Below are 26,921 nucleotides of genomic sequence, written 5' to 3' on the forward strand. Positions count from 1 at the left end.
GGTGGACGACTGGGATGGGGACAGTAGCACAGGCTGGCTGTGTCCTGTGCAGTGGCCACACCTGCAAAGCCAGAGAGCCTTGGGGACATAGTTGTCTTGGTGGAGAGGTACTGTCAGCTGACAGTGAGGTGTGTGCCTCAGAGAAAAAGAAATGAACCGATGCTCGGAGAACAGGCCAAGGGGGCTGCCCAGTCTGGCCCCACCGGGGAGGGCGGAGGCCCTGCGGGCGGCCCGGCTGGCAGGGGCATCAGACAGCTGCACCCAGTCACCTCGGGGGCTCGGGAGAGGAGCTTGGCATGATTTTCAGCCTTCTGGGAATCCTGCTTTCTGCATCTGATTACTTTTAAGAAGTGAACAAGAAAACTTTGATGTCTGCCCATGTAAAAATTGTTCTGTTGGTTCCTTGGGGCTAGTTAACGTTTGTGCTGCATTAGTGTCGTGAGATTTCCTTTGTGATGAGAACTCGGCCTCATTTGGGGGACCCAGAATATATGTCAGATGCACGCCAGGGGCCAGTGTGCTGGACTGAGGCCCTGCTGCAAAGATGAATGTGGCCTCAGCTCCCCGAAGGAGCCGGAACCCACCTGCCGCGTGGTTTATGTCCCTGGGGTCCGTGTCTCATGGGAGCCCAGCTGCTCTCAGGGCCTTGATGGGCTCTGGGTGAACTTGCACACTGGCCCTGCCTGGTCAGCTGGAGTCCCTCGGTGCATATGCCCCCACAGAGCCCAGGGGAGCAGCCCTGAGAGCCTGTGTCCAGCGGTTCTTACTCCGAGAGACCAGTTTTCCTCCCATTCACAGTAGGCAGACCCTCTGCTCTGCAGAGCAGAGGGGAAGGGAGCGGGCCACAGCCCACCCCAAGCTCATGTTGGAGCCGCAAGTCCCCTCTGATGGGCGCCCTCCAGCCCAGCGTTCCAGCCCAGCTCCGGAAACGGCCGGGCAAGGATGCTGAGGTTGCTGCTTCCCAGTCTAGGCAGTAATTTTTACTCTCCCCTCTCTGTTTAACTCAAGGTGAAATCGGTGCATTGTAAAGCTGGAGACACAGTTGGAGAAGGCGATCTGCTTGTGGAACTGGAATGAAGTATTTATAGCCTTTCCGTCATCACCCCATTTAATTAGCCATTTGTATTAGAATTCTTTCACACTCGATTTATCCAGGCGTTCCGCAGCGACGCCCCGTGCAGCAGATTTTACACGGCCATATTTATTCCACATATAGTCAAAACCAACGTTCTGCCAAAAAAATCACCAACGGAAATTTTTATTGATATAAATACTTGTACATATGATTTGTACTTCTGCTGTGAGATTTCCTAGTGTCAAAATTAAATCAATAAAACTGAGCATTTGTCTAAATATTAGTTTGCCCTTTTTTTGAATGAAGACAATGTACATAAGAGGCTATGGGCTGTGCCAGTAGACTTTGAATGCTAGCATTTTGTTGGGATCCTTTTAAGAATTTTCTATAAATCCCAGTTCTTTGCTTTCGGTTTCATTAAGTTCGCATTTGCCTCCTTATAATCTGATTACCTGCCCCATCCTGCTTGAGGACCTAACTCCGTCTGCACTTGTTCGTAAGCTCCTGGAGCCCGTACAGCGCAGATGCTGGTTTTGGAAACCCCACCTCTGCAGCTCTGACGGTGAGTCCTTGGGGCCCCATCCCAGGGCCCTGGAGCGGGCACCACTCAGGGCTCCCTTGGCCCAGCAGCGGCGGGTGGGGCCACCACAGCTCATCAGCTGATACCCATCCTCATCTTTCTGGGTTTCTGTGAAGCGAGCTTCCAATTAAGAAAACGCCTAAAAATAACCATCCTGTTTTTGTGCCAGATGCAGTTAGTGATCAGAGTCTACCATTAAGCTGAAGAGTAAGTGAGCTCCCCCGACGGAGACGAGGTTACTCAGGATCAGCAGCTGCATTTTCATTTGGTTCTGAAATTCTTAGAATACATCTTGTATTTGGCTGGTAAGTAAGCAGAGGCCAAGTCGTGCGCTGGTTGGAATCTACGCTGACAGATTATCAGATGGAGGTGGGTAGTAATTGGTACTTGGTGCTTTGCTAAAATTATTTTAAGTGCTGTTTGTATCTGGAAACTAAGCTTTCTGTCAGGCCTGAAGAACAAATTACTAATGTGTTGGTTCTTCTTTGAAAGGCCCACCCCCAAATGCCGCTCCCTGGGGGCAAGGAGGGCGCCTGGCACTGGGCTCCCCGAGCCTCTGTCTGAAAAAGGGTCATCGGCTGCTCTGCCAGCACGTGGGTGCTCGTTATTTTGCTAGATTAGAATGAAAAGAACCCTCTCCCATAGAGTTCTGATTGTAGCGCAGTGCAAACGATTCTGACTAGGAACCATGAGGTTGCGTGTTCAGTTCCTGGCCTCGCTCACTGGCTTAAGGATCCAGCGTTGCCGTGAGCGGTAGTGTAGGTCGCAGACACGGCCCGGGTCGGCTGTGGCTGTGGTGTGTGGAGGCCGGCGGCTACAGCTCCGATTAGACCCCTAGCCTGGGAAGCTCCATATGCCGTGGGTGCAGCCCTAAAAAGACAAAAGGCAAAAAAAGAAAAGAATCCTCTACCAAATAAGTAGACTCAAAAAGAGGACCAATGACAGCACCAATATTTTAATTTTCTACAACATCTGGTTTTATTTTAAATGATCATCTTACATAATCTGCAGAAACGTGATCTGACAATTATGAAGAGTAGTGTAATACTCAAAACGACTCTAGAATACAATACAGCAGGTTGTGAGGTTCTTTTATTACATCGAGACATCTAAAATCAGCTTCTAAAATTTTTTTCTCAGGGCTACAGGTCTGAATCAATACAGCAGGGCTGCTGAAATCTAGCAGCCACACAAAGTCTTACATTCACTTTAAATGTTATCTTCAGATTAAAGCAAAGCAGGAAAAAACACGTTAAGAAAAGCACGATAACATGAGTTTTCAAAATGTCAGGAGAATTAAAATCCTGAATTTTTCTCATCGGGTACATTCAAGCCCATGATGCTCTTTAAACAGCAAGCAATCAAGCAGCAGGAGCCAGACAGATTTCAGGAAACAATCTTATCAATATATCAATCAAAATTATTTGGGAAATGGGCTGCCATTGCAAAAGATCCACCACCCCCGCCCCACGAACGGGTAAGAGTTTTGCAAATGTTTCAAAGGGCGTTAGGGGGCTTTGGCACTGAGTGCAGCCCGGCTGAGGTCTGTAACCGCCGGGCTCTGGGTCCCCCGCTACCGAACCCCTGCACTTCTCATCTGTTTTCCCGCGGATTGTAGCGCAGCCCGTGCTCCCCCTGCGAGTCGTAATCATCGAGGTGCGGGAGCTGGAGCCACTCGGGCGGGTAGGTGGCCGTGCTGTACGCGAAGCACTGCACGGTCCCGCCGGCCGGCCCCTCCACGGCGACCGTCAGCCGCGTGCGCTGGTACATGTCCGGGCAGCCTTCGAACTCATCCAGGAAGCGCAGCATCTGCTCGTCCACGGCATAGACCTCCCCGGCCACGCAGCGGCCGTGCCCTGGCAGCTGCAGCAGCCACGGGATGTTGTGCTCCCCCGCGATCACCAGCGGGTACGGCTCCAGCGTGCGGGCCCGGCCCCGGAGGGTGGCGCGCCCGTGGGCGCCGTCCAGCAGCACCCGGTGGTTGGGCTGGCCCGTCTTCAGGGTCCCGTACACGAACACGTGGGCCATGCGGCCGCCGCTGCGGGACAGAGACCAAGGCCGTCAGGTGTCTCGCGCCCCGACCCCGCGGGAAGCTCCGAGGGCGCCTCCCACCCCCGCCCCAGAGCCCGCTAAGCCCGACCAACCCCCTTTCCAGACATTTCTCTGGAAGAGGACTCCGTTTGAGAACACGCCTGTCGGATGCCACAGCCAGGCCTGGCATCAAGCCCTGCAGACCTGGGGTTTTGCAGAGCAGTTCATTCTCAGTCTTTTTAAAAGGGCTTTAAGTGATAAATATTTAGAAAAACAGAAATAGTGATAAGCAAATAGGACCGTCCATATGTATATACAACACGCATACACATGGACACACACACACACCATCACCGGGAATCCGCTACCACAGAGCACTCCCGGCTCAGAACTCACTTCCATTCTGGTCCGGCACGACCTGGCGAAACCTCGACTGCACCTTTCAGTGTTTCTTCTTCAAGGTCCCTGAGGATAATGACGCCGCCCTGTGACTGTGACTCAGCACAGCGACCTTGGCTCCCGCCAGAGGGTAAGTATCTACCTCTCCCCTGGGTCTGGGACACAGATGGTTACCTAAGGGACCAAGGTGATTTAAGAGTGACTCAAACAGAACTGGAAAGTTCAACAGCTGGGCCCTCCTCCAGCCTGGCATCTCGTGCCCAGGGCCTGTCAGACACGGCGGGGCCGGCCCTGCTGTGCCCAGAGGGCTCTGCCACCCTCTTTGCCAAGTCGCCTGGCCAAGGGGCCCTCGCTTGAAGAGGTCACCCCTAACTCACAGGGCCTTACTTACAGTCTGGGGGGCTGCGCCTCGCCCCACCCCACCCCTTTAGGGCATCTGGATGGGCAGCCCCCGAGACCAGCACGGCTGCTGCCTTGTCTCGGCCAGCAGCCTGTGGAACGTCAGGAGCTCAGGGATGGGGGGGTTACAGGCCATCCGCAGGGCTTAGCTCTGGCCAGGCACATGCCCTGGGGTGCTGGGCGTGACTAATGCCACCGAGGACGCACAACCAAGAGGCAAGGCTGCCGCTGGGGGACGGGGCGGCGCCTGGGAGGGTGGAGACGCGGGGAGGGGGCGTCCAGAGAGCAAGGTGGGCCGAGGGGACCCGAACCCCCCACAGGATGCTGGTGGCGGGTCTGGATCAGAGACCAGCCAGCCCCGCCTTTCCCCCCAAACACACACACAGGAGCGCGTGTGCACATCTCTTCCAGCTGCATCTGGATGCGCCCGCTGCTCAGTCCTCAGTGCCCGGTCTGCGCTCTCAATCACCGCCCGCCCCGGTCGCTGCCAGAACGTGAAGCGTGGAGAGACCTGGGAAGCCACGTGGCCCTTCGAGGCCGTGGCTCGGGCAGGTGAGGACAAAGGTCACAGAGCCCCGCAAAACCAGCCAAAACTGGAGGCCCACGCGCCTCATCACTGGTGCTCTGCTCCCCTCCTTTGGCTCGAGTTTTATGGTAACGCGTGTCCATACAGTCAAAGTCAAGAGGGAACCAGATAGCGGACCCAGGCCGCGGCAGTGAACGTGCTGAGTCCTAACCACTAGTCCACCAGGCAACTGCCCTCCAACAACTTCAAAAAAAAAAAAAATCCCTACCCATTCCTGCTTCCTTGACGTGACGCACGGAAGCTTCTGCCCTCGTGGTCTGGCATTTATCTCCACGCTGCCGGTGGCAGCACTGCCTCCTGTTTTACACAGTTTTGCCTTCCTGCCCCAAAGCAGCTGCGCCCAGACTTCAGAACCAACGTGCCTGGGCTGATGTCCCGGTGCTGCCACTTACTGTGTGACTTCAGACAAACCACTCAACCTCTCTGTGCCTCGGCTGCCTGGACTGTCAGAGGAAGCAGAGGAAGCCACCTGCTATGGAGGCTCTCCGAGACGAGACGGCGCGGGAGTCAGTCCCCTGCCGGTCCTGCACCCTGGGTAAGGCTGCGTTGCCTGTTCCTGCTCCAGGAGCCCAGGGTCTGCCTCCCCGCCCCCCAGTTTTTGGTTAAACCCATCTTGAGTTTAGCACTAGAACTATGTCAACACTGTTCTCAGATAAGGCACAGAGTGTACTGTGATTAATCTCCTTCCTTGGACAACTTGTTGTTTCTCTTGGAGTTAAAACCTGCTTCAGCTTTTTTCCTCTTTGCTCAAGTTTCTCTGACAGCCCTGTGGCCTTGTGTTTTCTCAAAGCACCGTGCGGCTCCTCTCAGCCCTGGCCCCCCGTCGCTCCCAGCTCCCCTCCGGCTCCAGCCTGGGTCCGAGGGCCCTTCCCCTCCCCGCCCCAATCCCGGGGAGGGGGCGGCTGAGCTCCTCCTGGAGCCCCGACGCTGGGTCCCACGGCCCCTTCTTGGTTAACTCCCTCATCTTATGGGAGCTTATTCTTTCCGAGCCTTGATTAATGTGTAGCTGGGTAGAGAATTCCAGAAATAATTTCCTTCAGAACTTTAAAGGCATTTCTTCTTGGTCTTTTGATGCCCCCAGTTCATGCTGAGCCATCCAGGGCCACTGGGCCCCAGCAGCCTTTGTGCAGGACTCCAGCTCCTCTCTCCGAAGGCTCCTAGGGTTCTTTTCTGCCTTGGATTCTGAGGTTCTCTAATGAGGCATCTTCTGGTGGGTTTTTTCATTCGCCATCACCCGGGGTCGTGGGGAGCTCTCTTCCTCTCCTCCCCCGGGTCTCCGGAACTCAGATGCTGCATATCCTGCATTAATTTCACAATTTGCTCTTTAGAGTTTACCTTCCAATTCTATTATTTTTAAAAAGACTTTTGCCATCATATACCTTCCCAGGTCTTTATCTTGTTCCCGCATTTTGTCAGCATCCTGTGCTTTCACAGCCTAATTCCGTCTCTCCTCTCTGGGAAGATGTGCGTTACCATGAATCTGGAGGGTTTTTAAAGTATTTATCTTTCCCCGTGTGGCCTCTTTTCCTCCTCATTTCCTCGCTTCTCTTTTAGTGTATGTTTAAGAGCTTTTCTTCAGATGACTCAGGAATCCTGGCTGAAAGTGGCAGTGGTAGGCTGTAAGGACCCTAACTCCCTGTATTCTTTTTTTTTTCCCCCAACATAATTTGATTTTTAAAAAATAGAGAAGGAATTCGTGTATTGTCGGATTTTTAAAAAATTTATAAAATACCCAGAGTGTGAAATGTGCCATTGTTCAGTTCCGTTGTGTTGCGTACTTTTGTACGGGTGTGCAGCCATCACTCGAACGCTTCTCTAGAACTTCTCTTGCAAAACTAAAACTCGGTGCCACTCAGCAGGAACTGCCCACGCCCCCTCCTGGCAGCCCCAGGCTGCTTTTTGTTTCTTTAAGTCTTGATACCCTAGGACCTCATATAGGTGAGACCGAACAGTGTCTGTCTCTTTGTGGCTGGCTCATTTCACTGAGCGTAATGTTCTCAAAGTGCATCCACATCGCAGCGCGTGTTAGACTCTCCTCCCTAAACTATTTAGGGCTAAATAATACGCCACCACTTGCATTGGCCACACTTCCCTATGCATCCAGCGTCAGTGGGCACTTGGGTTGCTTCCACCTCTTGGCTATTGCAAATACTGCTGCCATAAACGTGGTGACACGGTTCTCTCTTCAAACCCCTGCTCTCAATTCTCTTGGATATATACCCAGAAACGAGCTTGCCAGGTTGGATGGGGAGTCTACCCACGCATTACTTTTTCTGAGGGAACCAGGTTGTTTTCCGTAGCAGCTGCACCCTTTTACACGCCCACCTGTTGTGGCCAGGCGCCCTCCGATCCCACCATGCCTGTTCTTTTCTCCTTCTGACAGCATAGAGGCCGCCCTGAAGGCTGTGAGCTGGTGTTTCAGTGCGGGTCCTAACTCGCATCTCTGAAAGGATTAGTGATGTTGTGCATCTTTTCATGTGTGGGCCATTGTCTATCTTCTTTGGGGAAATGTCTCTTTAAGACCTTTGCCTGTTTTTGATTTATTTTTATTTATTTATTTTTTTGTCTTTTTGCCATTTCTTGGGCCACTCCCGCAGCATATGGAGGTTCCCAGGCTAGGGGTCGAATCGGAGCTGTAGCCGCCAGCCTACACCAGGGCCACAGCAACACGGGATCCGAGCCTCGTCTGCAACCTGCACCACAGCTCATGGCAACGCCAGATCCTTAACCCACTGAGCAAGGGCGGGGATCAAACCCGAAACCTCATGGTTCCTAGTTGGACTCGTTAACCACTGTGCCACGACGGGAACTCCTGTTTTTGATTTTTAAGATTCTTATTTTTTCTATTATAGTTGACTTACAATGTTCTCTCAATTCCTGCTGTATAGCAACGTGACCCATACATATCTATATATTCTTTTTCTCACATTATCCTCCATCGTGTTCCATCACAAGGGACTAGGTATAGCTCCCTGTGCCATACAGCAGGTTCTCATGGCTTTTTGTTTTTTAATTAGATTGTTTAATTGCTGAGTTCAAGCAATTCTCTATATTTTCCGGATATTAACCTCTTATTAGAGATATGACTTGCAAATATTTTCTTCCATTTCATAGGCTGCTTTTTTACTGTTGTGTTTTTTGTTTTTATTTTTTTGTCTTTTTGCCATCTCTTGGGCCGCTACCGCGGCATATGGAGGTTCCCAGGCTAGGGGTCAAATCGGAGCTGTAGCTGCCAGCCTACGCCAGAGCCACAGCAACGCAGGATCTGAGCCGCGTCTGCGACCTACACCACAGCTCACGGCAACGCCAGATCGTTAACCCACTGAGCAAGGGCAGGGATCGAACCCGCAACCTCATGGTTCCTAGTCGGATTCGTTAACCACTGTGCCACGACGGGAACTCCCTGTTGTGTTTTTTGATGCACAGTTTAAAATTTTTATGTCACATCCAAAAAATCCTTAGCAAGCTCAGTCATGAAGCCTTTGCCCTGTGTCATCTCCTAAGAGTTTTATAATTTAGCTTTCATGTTTAGCTCGTTTATCCATTTTGACTTAATATCTGTATATGGCATAAAGTAGGGCTCAGTTTCATTCTTTTGCCTATGGATATATGATTTTCCAATTATTGAAAAAACTGTCTTTTCCCCATTGGTCTTCTCACCTTTGTCAAAAATCATTCGGCCATACATCCAAGGATTTACTTCTGGGTTTTCTATTGTGTTCCATTGGTCTACGTATCTGTCCTAATGTCAATACCATACTGTTTTGATTGCTATAGCTTTGCAGTATGTTTTGAAATCAGGAAGTATGAGAACTCCATCTTTGTTTTTCTTTCTCAAGATTGCCTTCCTTTTATTTGGGGTCCCTTGAAATGCCATGTGAATTTCAGGATGGATTTTTCTATTTCTTTAAAAACAAAACAAAAAACCCACTATTGGAATTCTAACAAGAATTGTATTAAATCTATAGATTGCTTGAGGTAGTATTGATATTTTAATAATATTAAGTCTTCCAATCTATAGACATCAGCTATCTTTCCATTATTTAATTTCTTTCAGCAAGTTTCATAGTTTTCAGTATACAAGTTTTTCACCTCCATGGTTACGTTTATTCCTATTTTATTCTTTTTGATGTTACTGTAAGTGGAATTGTTAAAATTTTTTTTTGGATTGTTCATTGTAACTGCACCGAAGTGAAATTGATTTTATATCCTGCAACTGTGAATTCATTTACTAGCTTTCATAGTTTTCTTATGGAATTGTGAGGGTTTTCTACATAAGATCACGTGAACAGAGAGAATTCTACTTCTTTCCTTCTGATCTCAGTATCTTTACTTTTTCTTGCCTGGCTGTTCCAGGGATGACTTTGAGTGCGTTGTTGAATTACAGGGGTAAAAGCCAACATCCTTGTCATGTTCCTGATCTGATCTTAGCAGAAATGCTTTTTCACCACTGAAAGTGATGTTAGCCACGGGCTTGTCATATAAGGCTTTTACAAGGCTGAGGTAGTTGCTTTCTAGTCCTAGTTTAAGAGTTTTTATCATAATGTAGTGGTGACTCCTGTCAAATGCTTTCCTGTATCAAGTGAGATGATGGTGTTTTATTCTTTCACTCTGTCAGAAGAGTATATATACTACATTGACTGAGTTCCATATGTTGAAGCATCCTTATAGTCCAAGCATAGATCTCACTTGGTCATGGAATATGATCCTTTCAGTGTGTTGAATTCTGTTTGCTAGGATTTTGCTTAGCATTTCTGCATCAGTCTTCCTCAGGGGTATTAGTCTATAGTTTTCTTACAGTGTCTTTTTCTGGCTTTGGTTGTCAGGGTAGTGATGGCCTCACTGAATGAGTCTAGAAATTTCCCTCCTCTTTGATTTTGGGGAAAAGTCTGAGGCGGATGGGTGTGGATTCTTTTTACATGTTTGGTAGAATTCACTAGTGAAGCTGTCTGGTTCTGGGAATTTCAGTGTAGGGAGGCTTTTGATTGAGGAGTCAATCTCCTTCCTAGTTAAAGGTCTGTTCACCTTTTCTATTTTGTCATGATTAAATCTTAGTAAGGTGTGTATTTCTAGGAATTTATCCATTTCATTTAGGTTACCAGTTTGTTGCCATATAATTGTTCATGGTATACTCTTATAATCCTTTTTATTTCTTTAAAATGGGTTGTAATGTTCTTTTTTTAAAATAAATTTTATTGGAGTATAGTTGACTTAAAAAGTTGTGTTAGTGTAGAGCAAAGTAATTCAGGTATGCATATACCCATTCCTTTTCAGATTCTTCTTCCATGTAGGTTATTACACAGCATTGAGTAAATTACCCTGTGCTATGCAGTAAGTACCTTGTCACCTGTTTTATATACAATAGTGTGTATGTTGTCAGTCCCAGCCCCCTAGTTTATCCCTCCTGCCCCACACTTCCCCCTTGGTAACCATGAATTTGGTTTTAAAAATCTTTTTGAGTCTGTTTCTGTTTTCTAAGTTCTTTTGTATTATCTTTTGTTCGAGTCAGTGATCTCCTATAGTATTTCATTTAGCATGCTAATTTCTAGGCCCATCCATGTTACTGCAAATGGCATTATTTCATTCTTTTTTATGGCTGAGTCATATTCCACTATGTATATGTACCACCATCTACTTTGTCCAGTCCTCTGTTGATGGGCATTTAGGTGGCTTCCATGTCTTGGCTATTACAAATAGTGCTGCAGTGAACATTGGGGTGCATGTATCTTTTCGAATTATGGTTGCCTTCAGATAGATGTCCGGGAGAGGTCTTGCTGGATCATGGGGTAGTTCTCTAGTCGTTTAAGGAACCCTCCCCCTGTTCTCCACACTGGTTGCAGCAGCTTACATTCCCACCAACAGTGTGGGAGGGGTCCCTCTTCTCCACACCCTCTCCAGCATTTATTGTTTGTAGGGTTTTGATAATGGCCATGCTGACCTGTGTGAGGTGATACCTCATTCTAGTTTTGATTTTCTTGCTTTTCTTTCTGATTTTAGTTATTTGTATCTTCTTTCTGTTAATCCAGGAAAAAGTTTTTCCATGTTGTTGATTTTCTCTGTTGGTCATCTCTGCTCTAATCCTTGTTTCCTTCCTCTCCTAGCTTTGGATTTCATTTGGTTTTTTCAAGTTCCTTATCGCCCTCTGCTCCTGTACCTTGTCTGTCATTCTGCTGACTTCCCAGGGCTGCTATGAGGGTCACAGCCAACAGAACCTGTGAAAAGTCTATTTGCATGGGCCACATCCTCTCAGGCCTGACTGTGGGCTAACTCTGAATATGCCTGGGACTCATTTCACACCAGAAACAGACTGGGCCCTCCTGACGCACACACCCTGGGGCGAGGCTAGGAGAGGGTGGCGCTGCCACGGCCGAAGGGGACACGGCCGTGGAGGCTCGTGATTGCCATGCCTTCCACCCTGTGCTCCTCCTGCCATGCACTTCCTTCCATGGCACTGGCTGAAGGCTTGGCTAAGATGCACGCACTCGGTTCAGTGAATGCATGGCAACAGCTGTAGGGAGCCCTTGGGCTCTTCCAGAGGGGTTCCAGCTCTGCTGAGGCGATGCTCCCGGGCAGGCCTGTTCTAGGACACCAATGGTCAGACCAGCCCTTGCAGGGAACATCATGTCAAGCATTAGCTGTGGCCTCGATTTATGAGTCAAGGCGAACACCTGGGAAGGTGACATTCCATAGAAATGGTCACGGTTAGGCCACGGGGTGTAGATTCCAACTCTGCAGAAGATGATAGCTTGTTTTCATAAAAGAAAACTTGGCAATAAAAAGTTTAAACTTCTTTTCTAGGAAATAATACAGCCGGCTGGAATGACCACATTATAGTTTTCTACACTTTATCTACTTAAATCTACCCTTTATAATATCAGTTTGAGACTTAGGCACTAACAAAAGACAATTAATATTCTGCATTTCTGGCTCCTTTCATAAGAAAATCATTACCTCTCTGATTGTGTTCTGAACAACAAACTCTCAGACGCTTCAGGAAGAGCCTCATCCCCGTGGGGATTGAGAAGGATCAGCCTTAAGCACTGCAACAAGCAATTAATTCCCATTAGAGGATTAAGGCGCTCGTGTTGCCTTTGGATCAGAAAAATGAAGTGCGGGTAAAATCATGTTCAACCAGGAGGTTACTTGTCAGAGTTAATACATGAGAGAACCGAAGGGCAAACTGCAACCTGCAGACCTCGTGGGCCTTGGCGCTCACGGGCCGAGAGCCGCCGGCTCGAGGTGCTGTCGCCGCCCAGGTGGGGGTGGGTTCCTGCCGTCGGGTCCTGTCTGTCCCCCGACTGATGTACTCCGTGGAGAGGAGCCTACGGCGTTTCCGCCCGGGTATGTCACTGTCCCCACAGTATCTTACCGTTGATATAAAGAAACAGCGAGCCAGACAGACGAGATGTTAACATTCAGTTTGGCGCATCTGACTTCTGGGTTTTAGAACTGCTTCTAAATAAACTCGAGCAGTGTCTCTGCAAACAGCTCTCCTGATCGGGAGGCCCTGCTGTGGTCAGGACACAGTCACCGTCCCCCTTGGGAACCGAAAGCCCCAAAGCCAAGCCCTTGTCCCAGACCCAGCAATGCCAACTCCAGGGTCGGCACAGAGGCGCAACGGGCTCAGAGAGCATCTCAAAAGTTTCACTTCAGCAAAATGTGTTTAACATTGTCAATATTTAAGAAAACAAAAACACGCATGGAAATGTCCATCTGGCCTGGCGCTGCTTGAAATGCCTCTGTCACTTAGTCAGCACTTTCCTGACTCAAACACAGTCCGTCCAGAGCTTCATATTTCATCGCTGCAGCAGAAATTCAAAGTAATTATGAGTCCCTCACGTAACTGTTGGGTTTTTCCTGCTTAATATTTCTTCTTGGCCACCTGGTGGCAAGAGTGTAAAAGGCAGGACTGCGTTTAAGAGTAACATGCTGGCTGACAAAGTAGAAGGACAGCACATGCCGGGGCCGAATTTCAACACACACACACCGGGCAAACCAAAGAGAAACGGGCTGCCGTTTCGCTCTTCTTAAACTAATTTGCAGAGGGATTTAAATGGACACCTGCTTCTCACTTGAAACCAACCTTTAAAAAAGACATGTCTCCAGCAATATTCGTCTTGTATTAACATTTAACGATACAAGGAAATGTCAGACAGTTTGAACGAAGTCAGATTTTACTGTTTTCTCCGAGTCACAAACCAGCCTCGTGTCGGGTTTAGACTGTGCTAGAAAAGACAGGCCGAGTGGCTGGCTCTGGGGTCACCACTCACCCCTGGCCAGAAGCCGAGCTGCTGCAGGACCAGTAGCGTGGGGCAGCCCTCACCTCCGTCCCCGTTTGCTGGATAATTAGCTTCTGTCATCCAATATCGTGCATCAAAGGCCCGCCGAGGCCACGCTGGCTGGCACGGCTGAGGAGCAGCTACAGCAAGGCCGAGCTGCCATGGTCTCACGAGGCGGGGGCACAGGACTGGCCTCAGGGCGGAGGACTCGAGCAACACACGTGTCTCTCCCGGGGAGGGGGAGTTGGGGGGCGCTTATGTTACAGAGACCCCCCTCCCTGCCCACTGAAACGTTACTTTTTCCTGAGGGTCTGCCATAGCTACACATCCATCCTTGAGAAGTTTCCAGGGCTGCAGGAAACAGGTGAAGAAACGAAGCCCTTGACCTCTGCACCGGAGCCGGGCTCGAGCGGCCCCACCCGCCAGACACCCCAGAAACATCCCAGCAAAACAGCTGCCTGACCTTAACCAGCGGCTGGGGGGCCGTGGCGCCTCTGAAGTCAAGCGCTCGGGGTCCGTGCCCACAGCCACCCCCAGACTGAGCCTTTGCGGTTCCTGATGCCCAGAGGGAGCCCTGCCTGCTACCCGGCAACCAGCCTGCAGGTTTGTACACTTTGCCCCCCACAGCAATTCTGTGAAGAGAAGAAAGCTTTTAAGGCCACACCACTTTAAAGACCACTGTGCTGCCACCTCGACAGCACATGGTGACCACAGGGAGATGGGACGGCCCCCGACGTCTGTTAGGAGGGGGCTCTGGGAATGTGCAGGGTGGGGAGCCCGCCCAGAGGAGGCCCCCAGAACCCTCATCACAGAGCCCACCCGCCCTGCGGGTGCGGCTTCAGGAAGCCGGCTCCACCTGCCAGCCCCCCGGGGGTCAGAGGGGACACTCTGAGTAGGGCTGAGGGCGTTTTCACTGTGAGTGGCCCCTGCGGGGGGCTTCCCTTACCTTCTCAAGTTAACACGCAGAGCGAGATCCGCTCGCTCCCTGCCTCGCTGCGCATCTCAGCCGGGACGCCGAGCAGAGATGAGCCCGCCCGGCCTCGCGCGCCGCCCTTGCCCCGCAGAGGCTCGCTGGCTCCGGAAGGAGACGCTCCTCCCACCGCCTCCCGCCCAGACGCACAACAGCATCGACGCCTGGCCCCGGGGGCCCCAGGGGCAGAGGCCTGAGAAGGCCCCACACCCCCGTTCCCACCTCATCCCCGAGGCCTGGACTGGGCGCGGAGCACACACTCACAGGTGGTCCCTGTCCCGGAGCCGCTAATGCCCTTACCTGGACCCGAGTGAGCCAAGTCTGACGGGACGCTGGCGCGTCCTCGCCCGCAGACAAGGTGCAGCCTAGCCTCCCCCAGCGCGCTCCGTGCCCAGGGGCTCCGAATCCTCAGGGGACCCACGGCAGGTGGGATTCACTGAGACTCGGAGCGAGGATGAAGCAGCTTACTGTGTCTGCACCTCCGTCAGCTGGGCGAGGCCCCTTTCCATTCCAAACAGAACCTGCTCTGAACGCAATCTAGGCAACGCCAACAAGCTCTGCCCTGGCCTGCCTTCCTCGGTGTCGGTACAGGCCACCGCACACACAGCACACAGAGGACACACAGGGCGTCGAGGGCTACGGAGGAGCAGCGGGGTCCCTGCCCTCCCAGTTGCCAGCGTCAGGCACCAAGGGCGGACAGGTGGGCAGAGTGAGCACATGTCAAGAAGTGGAATAAGTACAGCTGAGCTAATTCTGAGCAGTTTCCAGTCCTGGTAAAAACAAGACATATATGCATGCCCGAGTTACAAAATATTATCATTTCTGTGATTCCACATGAGTTATGTGTTTGCATTTAAACTTGAAACCGAGGTTGCACAATATAGAGATAAATGATAAACTCAATGCCGAGAATTTAATAGTAAAATAATGTATATTTATAATTAAAATATAAGTAATAAAATAATACGTAATAATAATGAATTACAAAATGAGAGGCTGAAGGGAAAAGGCTTTCTCCTTGGGCCTCCTTGGCACTTCAGAGCCTGCTGAGCAAGGGACCCTGCATTTTCCCTCTGCACTGTCTCCTACCTGGAATCCATCTCTCTCAACTGTTTCCTGAAACCACAAGCTCAAGGGCAGGGTCTAACTCTCTCTATTTCACATCTTCCATGTCACTCAGCTCGGTTCAGTGTATGCAGTCGGTACTTAATACCTGCTGCAGCAAACCAAGGGGTTTCCCTCGCTCCACATTCCCAAGGAGGCCCCACAGACCTTCAGCCTGTTTGGAATCTCTCAGCCTGTCTCCCAATTTCTCTTTGTCACAAAAACCACAGGTTCAGATACTGCCTGGGAAGCCAGTCTAGAGAAGCCACCTTCAGTCCCACGGCTCAGCCACCACTGCCTTCAGCTGCGCAGCCATGGAGCCAAGGCCCAGGAGAGCCACATGCGCTGGACTTGGACCAGGACTCTGGGCCAGTCCCTCCCGCCCCTGCCTCCCAGCCTCCTGGGGAGCAGGGCCAGGGGCAGCATCCATGCACCTCACAGAGCCTACAAACCAACCTTGAGGGCAGCGTTCCGATCGGCAGGTAGGGGTGGGGCACCTTCTGGGAGATGAAATGCGCTTCTGTTAGGGCTGCAGCTCCGTGGGCCTATGCATTTGTCAGAATCTCCCGTCTGTGCACTTAATGTGTGCGTTTCCTTGTTTGTAAATTACACATTAAAAAAAGCTAATCTAAAAAAAAAAAAGAAAACGTTAGGTGAGATCATGGAAAGATGGCAGTTTGTAGGCCACTCAGTCTGTAATTAGCAGTTTACATTTTTATCTGAGTTCAACATACTTCACAATCCCTAATCAACAACAAAAACATATCTTTTATTTTGAATTTCCACAAGCATCTGAGTATTTCCAAAGTCTTTCTAAAATGGATTTGTGGGAGTTCCCATTGTGGCTCAGTGATAACGAACCCACTCAGTGGGTTAAGGATCTGGTGTTGCTGTGAGCTGTGGAGTGGGTCGCAGACGTGGCTCAGATCTGGCACTGCCAGGGGTGTGGTGTAGGCTAGTCAGTTCCTAGCCTGGAAACCTCCCTATGTCGCAGATGTGTTCCTAAAATGAAAAAAAAAAAAAAAAAAAAAAAAGGATTTGTAGTGGCCTCCCTTTAACTCATTTTCTGGAATCCAACATAGGAAGCAAGACAGACTTCTGTTACTGGGCTCCTGGAAAGGAGGCAGCCCTAGGTGTGGCCGAGGACACAGGGACCTCTGGGGGACAGGGACCGGGACTAAGACTCGGGCCTCACCAGCTGTTGTTACCCACCCAGGGCCCGTCTGCACAGGCTGCTGACTAAGCAGACTTCATACAGTTGGCCACCAGGAACGCGGCAAATGATTTGCCTTTTAGAATATTTTTTGCAAGCCCGCTAGAGAGCAGCTTCTAACTCACTTGCTGGCAGTTGCTCAGACCAGGTTTATGCTGCCTGGAGGAAGCCCCCATCAGAGAGGAAGAGCCAGGAGTGGGCATCTGGCCCTAGCCCGGCTCTCTGCAGGGCCAGGGAAGGGCCCGCAAGGCTGGCCGGAGGCAGGGGGCTCCCACCCTACCTGGAGGCCCCCAGAAGACCTTTTTTTTCTCGTTCTTGATGACAACTTGGGCAGAAAGCAATGCAGGAAAGGGAATGACGACCCATTAGTGGGCTATTTTAAAAGGTTTTGTCTTTCAGGAACACTTTAAGGCTTAAATGCTTAATACGGTTTTGACATTTTTGCTTTCTTAGGTGGGAAATGGGAATGCAACTCAAATTTACATTAGAAGCAGCAAAGAAGAACAATCATAAAATGTCACACAAAGCCATTCCCTTCTAGGGGGTTTGCTAAGAATCTGTCCTAGAAAGAAGAGAAATTACCCATTTAAATAACTCTAGATAAGCATTTTACCAGTCAGGGCTACTCAAAAGTGAGTCAGTAATTATAAATGCAGATGAGGCCACTGGCGAGGCCTGGGCCCAGGCCCCACTATTTAACGTACTGTTTCATAGCTCTGGAGGAACAAGAGGGATCAAAGGTCAAAGCCAAGCCACTACCGACCTCGGGGCTACCTCACCTCACCCAGGCCAGGGGGGGCAAGGCCACAGCAGGTGGTGGGAGATGTGAGCCACAGGAGCTCAGCTCCAGGGGCCCAGGATCCACAGGCGAGTCAGGCAGGGGCCCCGCCAGTGCCGTGGGCCAGATACAGCTACAAGATGTCAAACCCAACAGCTCTGAACGCCACCACACCCACAAAAGGAACCCTGACCACTGCTCAGAAGCCACCAGCACAGGGCCCCACTGCTGGTGGGCACTGCCAAACCCACAAAGCAGGAACAACCTGCACTCTGTTTCCATGGTGCTCTGGAAGTCAGGTCTTTGAGATTCCCCTTCAGAATCAGCTTCTACAAAGTGTCTGTGCAGTGCCTGAGCATGCAGCCCAAGCTGTTTGGCTCAAGGAACCCTGGTCTGAAGGGTTGGCTGCAAGGCCTCTGCACATGCACCTGGAAGCGAGTGAAACTAGATGGAGCACAAAGGATAAAAAGCTCAAAAGAGCCTGTGCAGCAATGCCCTGGTCAGTGACTACACACTGAAGCCCTCGCAGGTATCACTGAGGATCCAGTGCATGCCTCCAACTCCACTGCACCCTAAGAATGCAGGGTGAACAAAGCAAAATGGGGTGGCCCAAAGCCTGCCAGCAGGGCAGGCCAGCTAAACTTCTGGTGCACAGAGGAGGGCAGAGAGGGGCAGGAAAGGAAGTGCCCACGGAGCCATCTGAGCCCAGAACAATAAACTTCATCATCTCCCTGGTGAGCTCGGATTCGGAGCCAAGACAGCAGAGCGGAAGGACGCAAGCTCACCTCCTCCATGAAAACACCAAACCACAACGAACTGCTGAGCAACCATCAACAAAATAGACTGGAAGCTACGAAAAGAGAGGTCCTGCATACAAAGCCGCACACGGAGGTGGCAGGAGGGGCACTTTTGCATTATAAGCAATCTGATTCCTGCCAGGTGGGCGACCCAGAGATTGGAAAAAAAGTCTCAGAGGTTTTCCCGCTGGTGTGAAATTTCAAACCGCACGTCAGTTTCCCTGGCCTGGAGGCCTGGCACTGAAGGAGCCTCTGGAGCATCTGACGTTGAAGGCCAGCCGGGCTTGAGCGCAGACACTCCACAGGACTGGGGGAAACAGAGGCTCTGATCTCGGCGGGTGCACACAGGATTCCATGTGGACTGGGTCCCAGGGCAAAGTAGAGACTCCATAAGAACCTGGGTCAGACCTACCTGAGGGTCTTAAAAGGTCTGCTGGTTAAAGCAGGGGGTGTCTGTGGCTCATTGTAGGGGCAGGACACTGGAGGTGGAGATCTCGGAGTCTAATCATTGGTATCGGCTCCCCCCACCCCCGAGGCTGCCATTTTGGAAAAATCTGCCCCCCCCATCAGGGCTGAGAAGCCTCAGGACAAATAAAAAACAGGGTGGGAAAAGAGCCCCCCCCCATCAGCAAATAGGCTGCCTAAAGCCCTCCTAGGCACACAGCCACCTCTAATCACACCCAGAGACAAAGCCCTACTCACTAGAGGCACAAGACTCAGCTCCACCTACAAGAGGGCGTTTCCCCCATTAGGAAGCCTGCCACAAGCTGCTGTTGACAACTTCACCCACAAGAGAGCAGACACCCAAAGCAAGAGAGGCTACAACCCTGTAGCCTCACAAAAAGCTGTACGAAGTGAAAAAGAGAAGTATGTGCCAGATGAAGGAACAAGCCAAAACCCCAGAAAAACAGATAAGTGAACTAGAAACAAGCAACCTACATGAAAAAGACTTTAGAGTAATGAGAGTAAAGATGATCCAAGATTTTGAAAAAAACTGGAGGCAAAGATGGTCAATTACAAGAAACATTTAACAAAGAAATAAAAGATTTCAAGATTAAACAAGCAGAGATGAGAAACACAGTAACTGATACTAAAAATTCACTAGAAGGAACCAGTATCAGAATACAGGAGGCAGAAGAATGAATAAGCGAGGTGGAAGACAAACTGGTGGAAATCACCGATGCAAAACAGAATAATGAAAAAAGAATGAAAAGAAATGAGGACAGTCGAAGAGAACTCTGGGACAAATTTAAATGCACCAACATTCACATTATAGGGATGCCAGAAGAAGAGAGAGAAAAGGCTGGAGAAGATACTTGAAGAGATAATAGCCTAAAACCTCTCAAATCCAGGGAGCATAATGAGTACCATATAAGATAAACCTAAGGAGGAACACCCCCGACACATGTTAAATCAAACTGACCAAAATTAAAGACAAAATATTGAAAGGAGATAGGGAAAAGCAAAAAATAACATACAAACGAACCCCAATAAGGATATCAGCTGATTTTTCAGCAGAAACGCTGCAGGCCAGAAGGGAGTGGCATGATACATTTAAAGTGATGAAAGGAAAAAAACTACAACCAAGAATACTCTAACCAGCAAGGCTCTCATTCATATTTGAAGGAGGAGAAATCCAAAGTTTTACAAAAGACAAGCAAAAACTAAGAGAATTCAGCACCACTAAACCAGCTTTACAACAAATACTACAAAAAAAGAGAAAGGAAAAAGGAGAAACATGGAATTAACTGGAAAATAGGATTAAAATGTCAATAAGTACATATTTATCAATATCTACCTTAAATGTCAGTCAAAAGACATAGAGTGGCAGACTGAATTAAAAAAAAAAATCAAGAGCTTACAATATGCTGTCTATGAGAGACTCACCTTAGGGCAAAGGACACATAAATTGAAAGTGAGGGGGTAGAAAAAGATACTTCATGCAAATGGAAATGGCAGAAAAGTTAGAGTAGCAACACCATTAGACAAAATTGACTATTGAACAAAGGCCATAAAGAAAGACAAAGAAGGACACTATTTGGAGTTCCTGTCCGTGGCACATTGGTCAAGGAATCCGACTAGGAACCATGAGGTTTCGGGTTCAATCCCTGGCCTTGCTCAGTGAGTTAAGGATCCAGCATTGCTGTGAGCTGTGGTGTAGGTCGCAGATGTGGCTCGGATCCTGTGTTGCTGTGGCTCTGGCATAGGCTGGTGGCTACAGCGCCAATTAGACCCCTACCCTGGGACTCTCCATGTGCCTTATCTCCTAGATAAGGCAAAAAGACCAAAAAAAAAAAAAAAAAAAAAAAAAAAAAAGACACTATTTAATGATAAAAGGATCAATTCAAGAAGAGGATATTACACTCCTCAATATATATGCCCCTAATTGGAGCACCCAAATACATACAACAAATACTAGCAGACATAAAAGGAGAAACTGATGGGAATACAATAATAGTAGGAGACTTTAATATCCCATTCACATCAATGGACAGATCCTCTAGAGAGAAATTCAGTAAGGCAACATAGATCTTTTTTTTTTCTTTTTTTCTTTTTTTTAAATTTTCCCACTGTACAGCAAGGGGATCAAGTTATCCTTACATGTATACATTACAACTACATTTTTTTTCCCCACCCTTTGTTCTGTTGCAACATGAGTGTCTAGACAAAGTTCTCTATGCTACTCAGCAGGATCTCCTTGTAAATCTATTCTAAGTTGTGTCTGATAAGCCCAAGCTCCCGATCCCACAACATAGATCTTAAATGACACAATAGAACAGTTAGACTTAATGAATACTTTTGGGACACTGCATCTGAAAAAAACAGAATATGCATTCTTTCCAATATGCATGTCCAAGTGCACAGGGAACACTCTCTAGGATTGGCCGTGTACTGGGGCACATAACTAACCTCAACAGATTTAGGAGTATAGAAATTATTTCAAACATCTTCTCTGACCACAATAGCATGAAACTAGAAATCAACCACAGGAAAAGAAATGAGAAAAAACTGACTACATGGAGACTAAACAACATGCTACCAAAAAGCCAGTGGGTCAAAGAGGAAATCAAAAAGGAAATGAAAAAATACCTCCTTCAGCAAAGCAATAATGAAAACACAACCATTCAAAATCTATGGGATGCTGCAAAAGCAGTTCTCAGAGGGAAGTTCATAGCAATACAGGCCTTCCTCAAAAAAAAAAAAAAAAAAAAAAAACCCACAAAAATCTGGAGTTCCTGTTGTGGCTCGGGGTAATAAACCTAACTAGTATCCATAAGGATGTGGGTTTGATCCCTGGCCTTGCTCAGTGGGTTAAGGATCCGGCATTGCCGCGAGCTGTGTGTAGCTCGGATCTGGCATTGCTGTGGCTGTGGCATAGGCTGGTGGCAACAGCTCTGATTAGACCTTGAGCCTGGGAACCTCCATATGCCGGGGATGTGGCCCTAAAAAAAAAAAAGACACAAACACAAAAAAAAACAACCCAAAGGAAAAAAAAAACAAACTTCCAACAAACCAAAGTTCAGGACCAGATGGCTTCATGGGTGAATTCTATCAAACATTTACCTATCTTTCTGAAACTCTTCTGAACTCACTCTTTGAGGCCACCATCACCCTGATACCATAACTAGACAAATAAACCACACAGAAAAGGGGAAAATTACAGGCCAATATCATTTATGAACATAGATGCAAAAATCCTCAATAAAATACTAGTACTGAATCCAGCAATACATTAAAAGGATTATACACCATGATTGAGTGGGATTTATCCCAGGGATGCAAGGATTTTTCAGTATCCACACATCAGTGATATACCACATTAACAAATTGAAGATAAAAACCATATGATCATCTCAATAGATACAGAAAAAGCTTTTTTAACAAAATCTAACATCCATTTCTGAAAAAACCCTTCAGATAGTGGGCATGGAGGAACCCTACATCAACATAATAACGACAATATCTGACAAACCCACAGCTAACATCATTCCCAATGGTGAAAAGCTGAAAGAATTCCCACTAAGATCAAAAAGAAAACAAGTGTGTCTGCTCTTGCCAATTCTATTCAACATAGTTTTGGAAGTCCTAGCCACAGCAATCAGAGAAGAAAAAGAAATAAAAGAATCCAAATTGGAAAAGATAAGTAAAATTAACTGTGTCCAGATGGTATGATACTATACACAGAAAACCCTAAATATGCTACCAGAAAACTGTTAAGAGTTCATCAATGAATTTGGTAAAGTTGCAGGATAAAAACTTAATACACAGAAATCTACTGCATTTCTGTATACTAACAATGGAAGATCAGAAAGAGAAATTAGGGAAACAATCCCATTTACCATCACATCAAAAAGAAAAAAATACCTAGGAATAAACCTACCTAAAGAGACAAAAGGTCTATACTCTGAAAACTATAAGACACTGATGAAAGACATCGAAAATGACACAAACCAGTGGAAAGATGCTCTTGGATTTGGGAGAATCAATACTGTCAGAATAACTACTACCCAGGGCAACCTACAGATTCAATGCAATTCCAATCAAATTACCACTGACATTCATCACAGAACCAGAACAAAAAATTTTAAAATTTGTATGGAAACATAAAAGACCCTGAATAGCCACAGAGTCCTGAGAAAGAAAAATGGAGCTGGAGGAATCAGACTCCCTGGCTTCAGAATATATGACCTAACTACAGTCACCAAAACAGTACAGTACTGGCACAAAAACAGAAATACAGGATAGAAAGCCCAGAAATAAACTCACACACCTAGGACAAATGAGGCAAGGATATACACTGGAGAAACAAAAGTCTCTTCAACACGTGGTGCTGGGAAAACTGGACAGCCACATGTAAAAGAATGGAATTAGAACACTTTCTAACACCATACGCAAAAATAATCTCGAAATGGATAAAGACCTAAATATGAGACCAGATATTATAAAATACTTAGAGGAAAATATAGGCAGAACACTCTCTGACATACACCACAGCAATATCTTCTTGAAGTAATAAAAATAGAAACAAAAATAAACGGACTTAATTAAACTTAAAAGTTTTTTCCCAGCAAAGTAAACCATAAATACAACAAAAAGACAGTCCACAGAATGGGAGAAAATATTTGCAAATGATGTGACTGACAAGGAATTAATCTCCAAAATACATAAACAATTCATGAAGCTCAATATAAAAAAAAAACCCAATCAAAAAATGGACAGAAGACCTAAATAGACATTTCTCCAAAGAAGATAAAGAGATGGTCAAAAAACGCATGAAAAGATGCTCAATATTGCTCATTATTAGAGAGAAGCAAATCAGAACTACTATGAAAACTACTATGTCAGAGTTCCCACCATGGCTCAGTGGAAATGAACCTGACTGGTATCCACGAAGACACAGGTTTGATCCCTGGCCTTGCTCAGTGGGTCAAGGATCCGGTGTTTCAGTGAGCTGTGGTGTATGCCACAGACGTGGCTTGGATCTGGCATTGCTGTGGCTGTGGTGTAGGCTGGCAGCTGTAGCTCCAATTCGACCCCTAGCCTGGGAACCTCCATGTGCCAGAGGCATGCAGGCACGGCCCTAAAGACAAAAAAAAAAAAAAAAAAAAAAACTACTACGAGATACTATCTTACAACAGCCAGAATGGCCATCAAAAAGTCTTCTGACAATAATGGTGCAGCCAGTGCAGAGAAAAAGGAACCCTCTTACACTACTGCTGGGAATGTAAACTGGTACAACCACAATGGAAAACAATATGGAGGTTCCTCAAAAAAACTAAAAACTGAACTACCATATGATCCAGAAAAACCAGTCCTGGGCATCTCTCTATCCATAGAAAACCACAATTCAAAAGATACATCCACCCCAGATGTGGAGGTTCCTCAAAAAAACTAAAAACTGAACTACCATATGATCCAGAAAAACCAGTCCTGGGCATCTCTCTATCCATAGAAAACCACAATTCAAAAGATACATCGCAGCACTATCTGCAATAGCCAAGACATGGAAGCAACTTAAATGTCCATCAACAGAGGAATGGATGAAGATGATGCGGTTCATATACACAATGGAATATTACTCAGCCATTAAAAAGAAAAAACCCCACCATTTGCAGCAACATGGATGGATGTAGAGATTATTATACTAAGTGAACTTAGACAATGAAAGACAAACATCATGATATCACTTTTATGTGGAATCTTAAAAAAAAAAAGGATACAGATGAACTTATTTACAGGACAGAAACAGACTCACAGACTTTGAAAACAAACTTATAGTTACCAAAGGAGACAGGTGGTGGGGGCAGGGAATGGACTGGGGGTTTGGGTTTGGCAGGTACACACTGGTATATGGAATGACTGGCCAACGGTGGACCTGCTGTACAGCACAGAGAACTCTACCCAATATTCTGTGATGGTCTATATGGGAAAAGAATCTGGAAACGAATGGACATGTGTACATGTATAATGGAATCACTGTCGTACAGCAGAAATTATCACGATGTTCTAAATCAGCTATACTTTAATAAAACTTTTAAAAATTACATTTTGCTAAGATTATTAAAAACCAGTTTAAATTCTCGAAAAAGATGCTGGCTACTTGGACCCCCTCAGCTAGGCAAGAAGAATGCAAATCTAGAAAAGCTGATGCCCCCTTAGTGCACAGAAGGGGTCACCCCCGACACACCTGTGCACACACCTAACTCCACTGTCGAAGGATTTTTTTTAAAAGATGCCTTTTAAAAAATGAAAACACAGGAGTTCCTGTCGTGGCTCTGTGGTTAACGAACCTGACTAGGAACCATGAGGTTGTGGGGTTCGATCCCTGGCCTTGCTCAGTGGGTTAAGGATCTGGCTTTGCTGTGAGCTGTGGTGTAGGTCACAGATGTGGTCCAGATCCTGTGTTGCTGTGGCTGTGGTGTAGGCCGGCGGCTACAGCTCCGATTGGATCCCTAGCCTGGGAACCTCCATATGCTGCAGGTGCGGCCCTAGAAAAGACCACACACACACACACACACAAAAAAAAAAAAAAAAAGGAAAGAAAGAAAGAAAAAAAACCCCACAGAACTCAAAATTAAGCCTGAAAGGCTTTTTGATTAATTAAGTGCCCCCCAAAGCATTCAAATCCTTTTGGGTCTTTCCTAATTAGCGCTAGTAAAATTCAATTCAAACAGCTGAGAGAGAAATTAAAACTCCGAATTACAAGAAAGGAGTAGGGGAGGAAATTTAAGGGCAGGTAACTGAACATGTTTTTCGAATACAGAAAATGGATCCATTTACTCACATTCATGTGCATCCTGAACATACAGCTGCTCACTGCTCCCTGATGGCAGTCAGAATACTTTGTTTCCAAAATTCCTAGAAAAATATGTTCTGCTGGAATGACTTGGGCTTTGAAGGAACTGGATGCCCTGAACCAAGTGAATCCAACCCTCTTAGACACTACATCCCCACCCAAAAAAGCAAACCCAAAACCCACTTTAAAAGCTATGTGACCAGGAGTTCCCGTTGTGGCTCAGCGGTAATAAACCCAGCTAGTACCATGAGGTTGTGGGTTTGATCCCTGGCTTCGCTCGATGGGTTAAGGATCCAGTGCTGCCATGAGCCGTAGTGTAGATCACAGTCGCAGCCCGACTGGCATTTCTGTGGCTGTGGCTGGCAGCTGAAGCTCCAATTTGACCCCTAGCCTGGGAACCTCTAGATGTCATGTGTGCAGCCCTGAATTTAAATAAATAAATAAATAAATAGAGCTATGTAACCAGAGTCCCCTGGTTGGCTCAGCAGGTTAAGGACCCCAATGTTGTCACTGTTGTGGTGTAGGTTCAATCCCTGGCCCCAGATCTTCTGCATGCTGTGGGTGCAGCCAAAAAATAAAAAATTAAAAAATAAAAGCTACGTGAGAGCTGGAGCCAGCTGTGAGAAGCCAGTGGCTGGGAGACCCAGACCAGCCTTCCCTGGGCTCACACACCTTGGCCTCTAGTGCTTCGGATGGTTCCCAGGACCCTAAACATGACGAAAACACACAACTGGGTCTATACTTGGCTATGAGAAGCCCTCAAGAGACAATGACATGCAGCCCACTCCTGGGAGAGTAAAATCCAGTTAAAAGGTGAAAAACCTTGTTACCGCTTGGCAGTTGTCAGAGACATTGCTACGTTCAGTTTAACCACTTTTTCAAAATTGTTTCAAAAACAACAGAACAGCTCTGTTTTCCATCTTGGAATGTTCTCTCTTCTCTGAAGTTTACAGTGTGCTTTCCGTCACAAGAAAGAGAAGGATCAGAGATGCTCCAGCAGGCTGCTCCCGCCTTTTTGCTAAGCGAATAGCCTGAGCATTTTAGCCAGCGTGTGTTCCTGCTATGAGACTCCATCAAGCGATGCGATTTCTACACGTCTCTGATGGGTCATGCTTTCGTAGAACACACACACACGGTGAGAGTGAGAACAGATTTGTGAGGACAAGACTTAAAACACACAGGAAACCACAGGGAGCAAGACGAAGATACGTAATTCAGTGCCACACATAACTGAGTGCAGTCTGGACGGAGGGAGACCCAGACCCGACGGCAGTGGCCTGGCCTGAGCTGGACAGAGAAGCTGCTCCCCTGGCCATGAAACGCGAGGCTCCCCCCTCCGCCCGTCCAGGGCAGGAGAGCTAAAGAAGGGCCCCCGGGCACAGGGGACCCAAGTCATAACCCAGTGGCTCTCAG

The 26,921-nt window shown here is 47.7% G+C and overlaps 2 protein-coding genes across 12 annotated transcripts in view; one reads left to right on the plus strand and one right to left on the minus strand.

Annotated features, from left to right (window-relative positions):
- The window catches only part of PCCA (propionyl-CoA carboxylase alpha subunit), a 365,509-nt gene extending 364,154 nt beyond the window's left edge, over positions 1-1,355 (plus strand). For both annotated transcript variants that reach the window (XM_021065866.1, XM_021065867.1), the window contains one exon: positions 1,009-1,355. In XM_021065866.1, the coding sequence (XP_020921525.1) occupies positions 1,009-1,077 (69 nt within the window). In that variant the 3' untranslated portion in view covers positions 1,078-1,355. The remainder of the gene's footprint in view (positions 1-1,008) is intronic.
- The window catches only part of GGACT (gamma-glutamylamine cyclotransferase), a 61,856-nt gene continuing 37,543 nt past the window's right edge, over positions 2,609-26,921 (minus strand). For 4 of the 10 annotated variants that reach the window (XM_021065874.1, XM_003131069.6, XM_021065871.1 and 1 more), the window contains 2 exons: positions 15,880-16,051; positions 2,609-3,693 (listed from right to left, as the gene is read on the minus strand). In XM_021065874.1, coding sequence (XP_020921533.1) covers positions 3,249-3,683 — 435 coding nt within the window. In that variant the 5' untranslated portion in view covers positions 3,684-3,693; positions 15,880-16,051 and the 3' untranslated portion in view covers positions 2,609-3,248. Of the gene's footprint in view, positions 3,694-4,082; positions 4,196-15,879; positions 16,052-25,496; positions 25,571-26,921 lie in introns of those variants that run through there. The other 6 variants (XM_005668515.3, XM_003357886.5, XM_021065868.1 and 3 more) reach the window with 3 other exon arrangements.

Source organism: Sus scrofa, chromosome 11, assembly GCF_000003025.6.
Source record: "Sus scrofa isolate TJ Tabasco breed Duroc chromosome 11, Sscrofa11.1, whole genome shotgun sequence".
NCBI lineage: Eukaryota > Metazoa > Chordata > Mammalia > Artiodactyla > Suidae > Sus > Sus scrofa.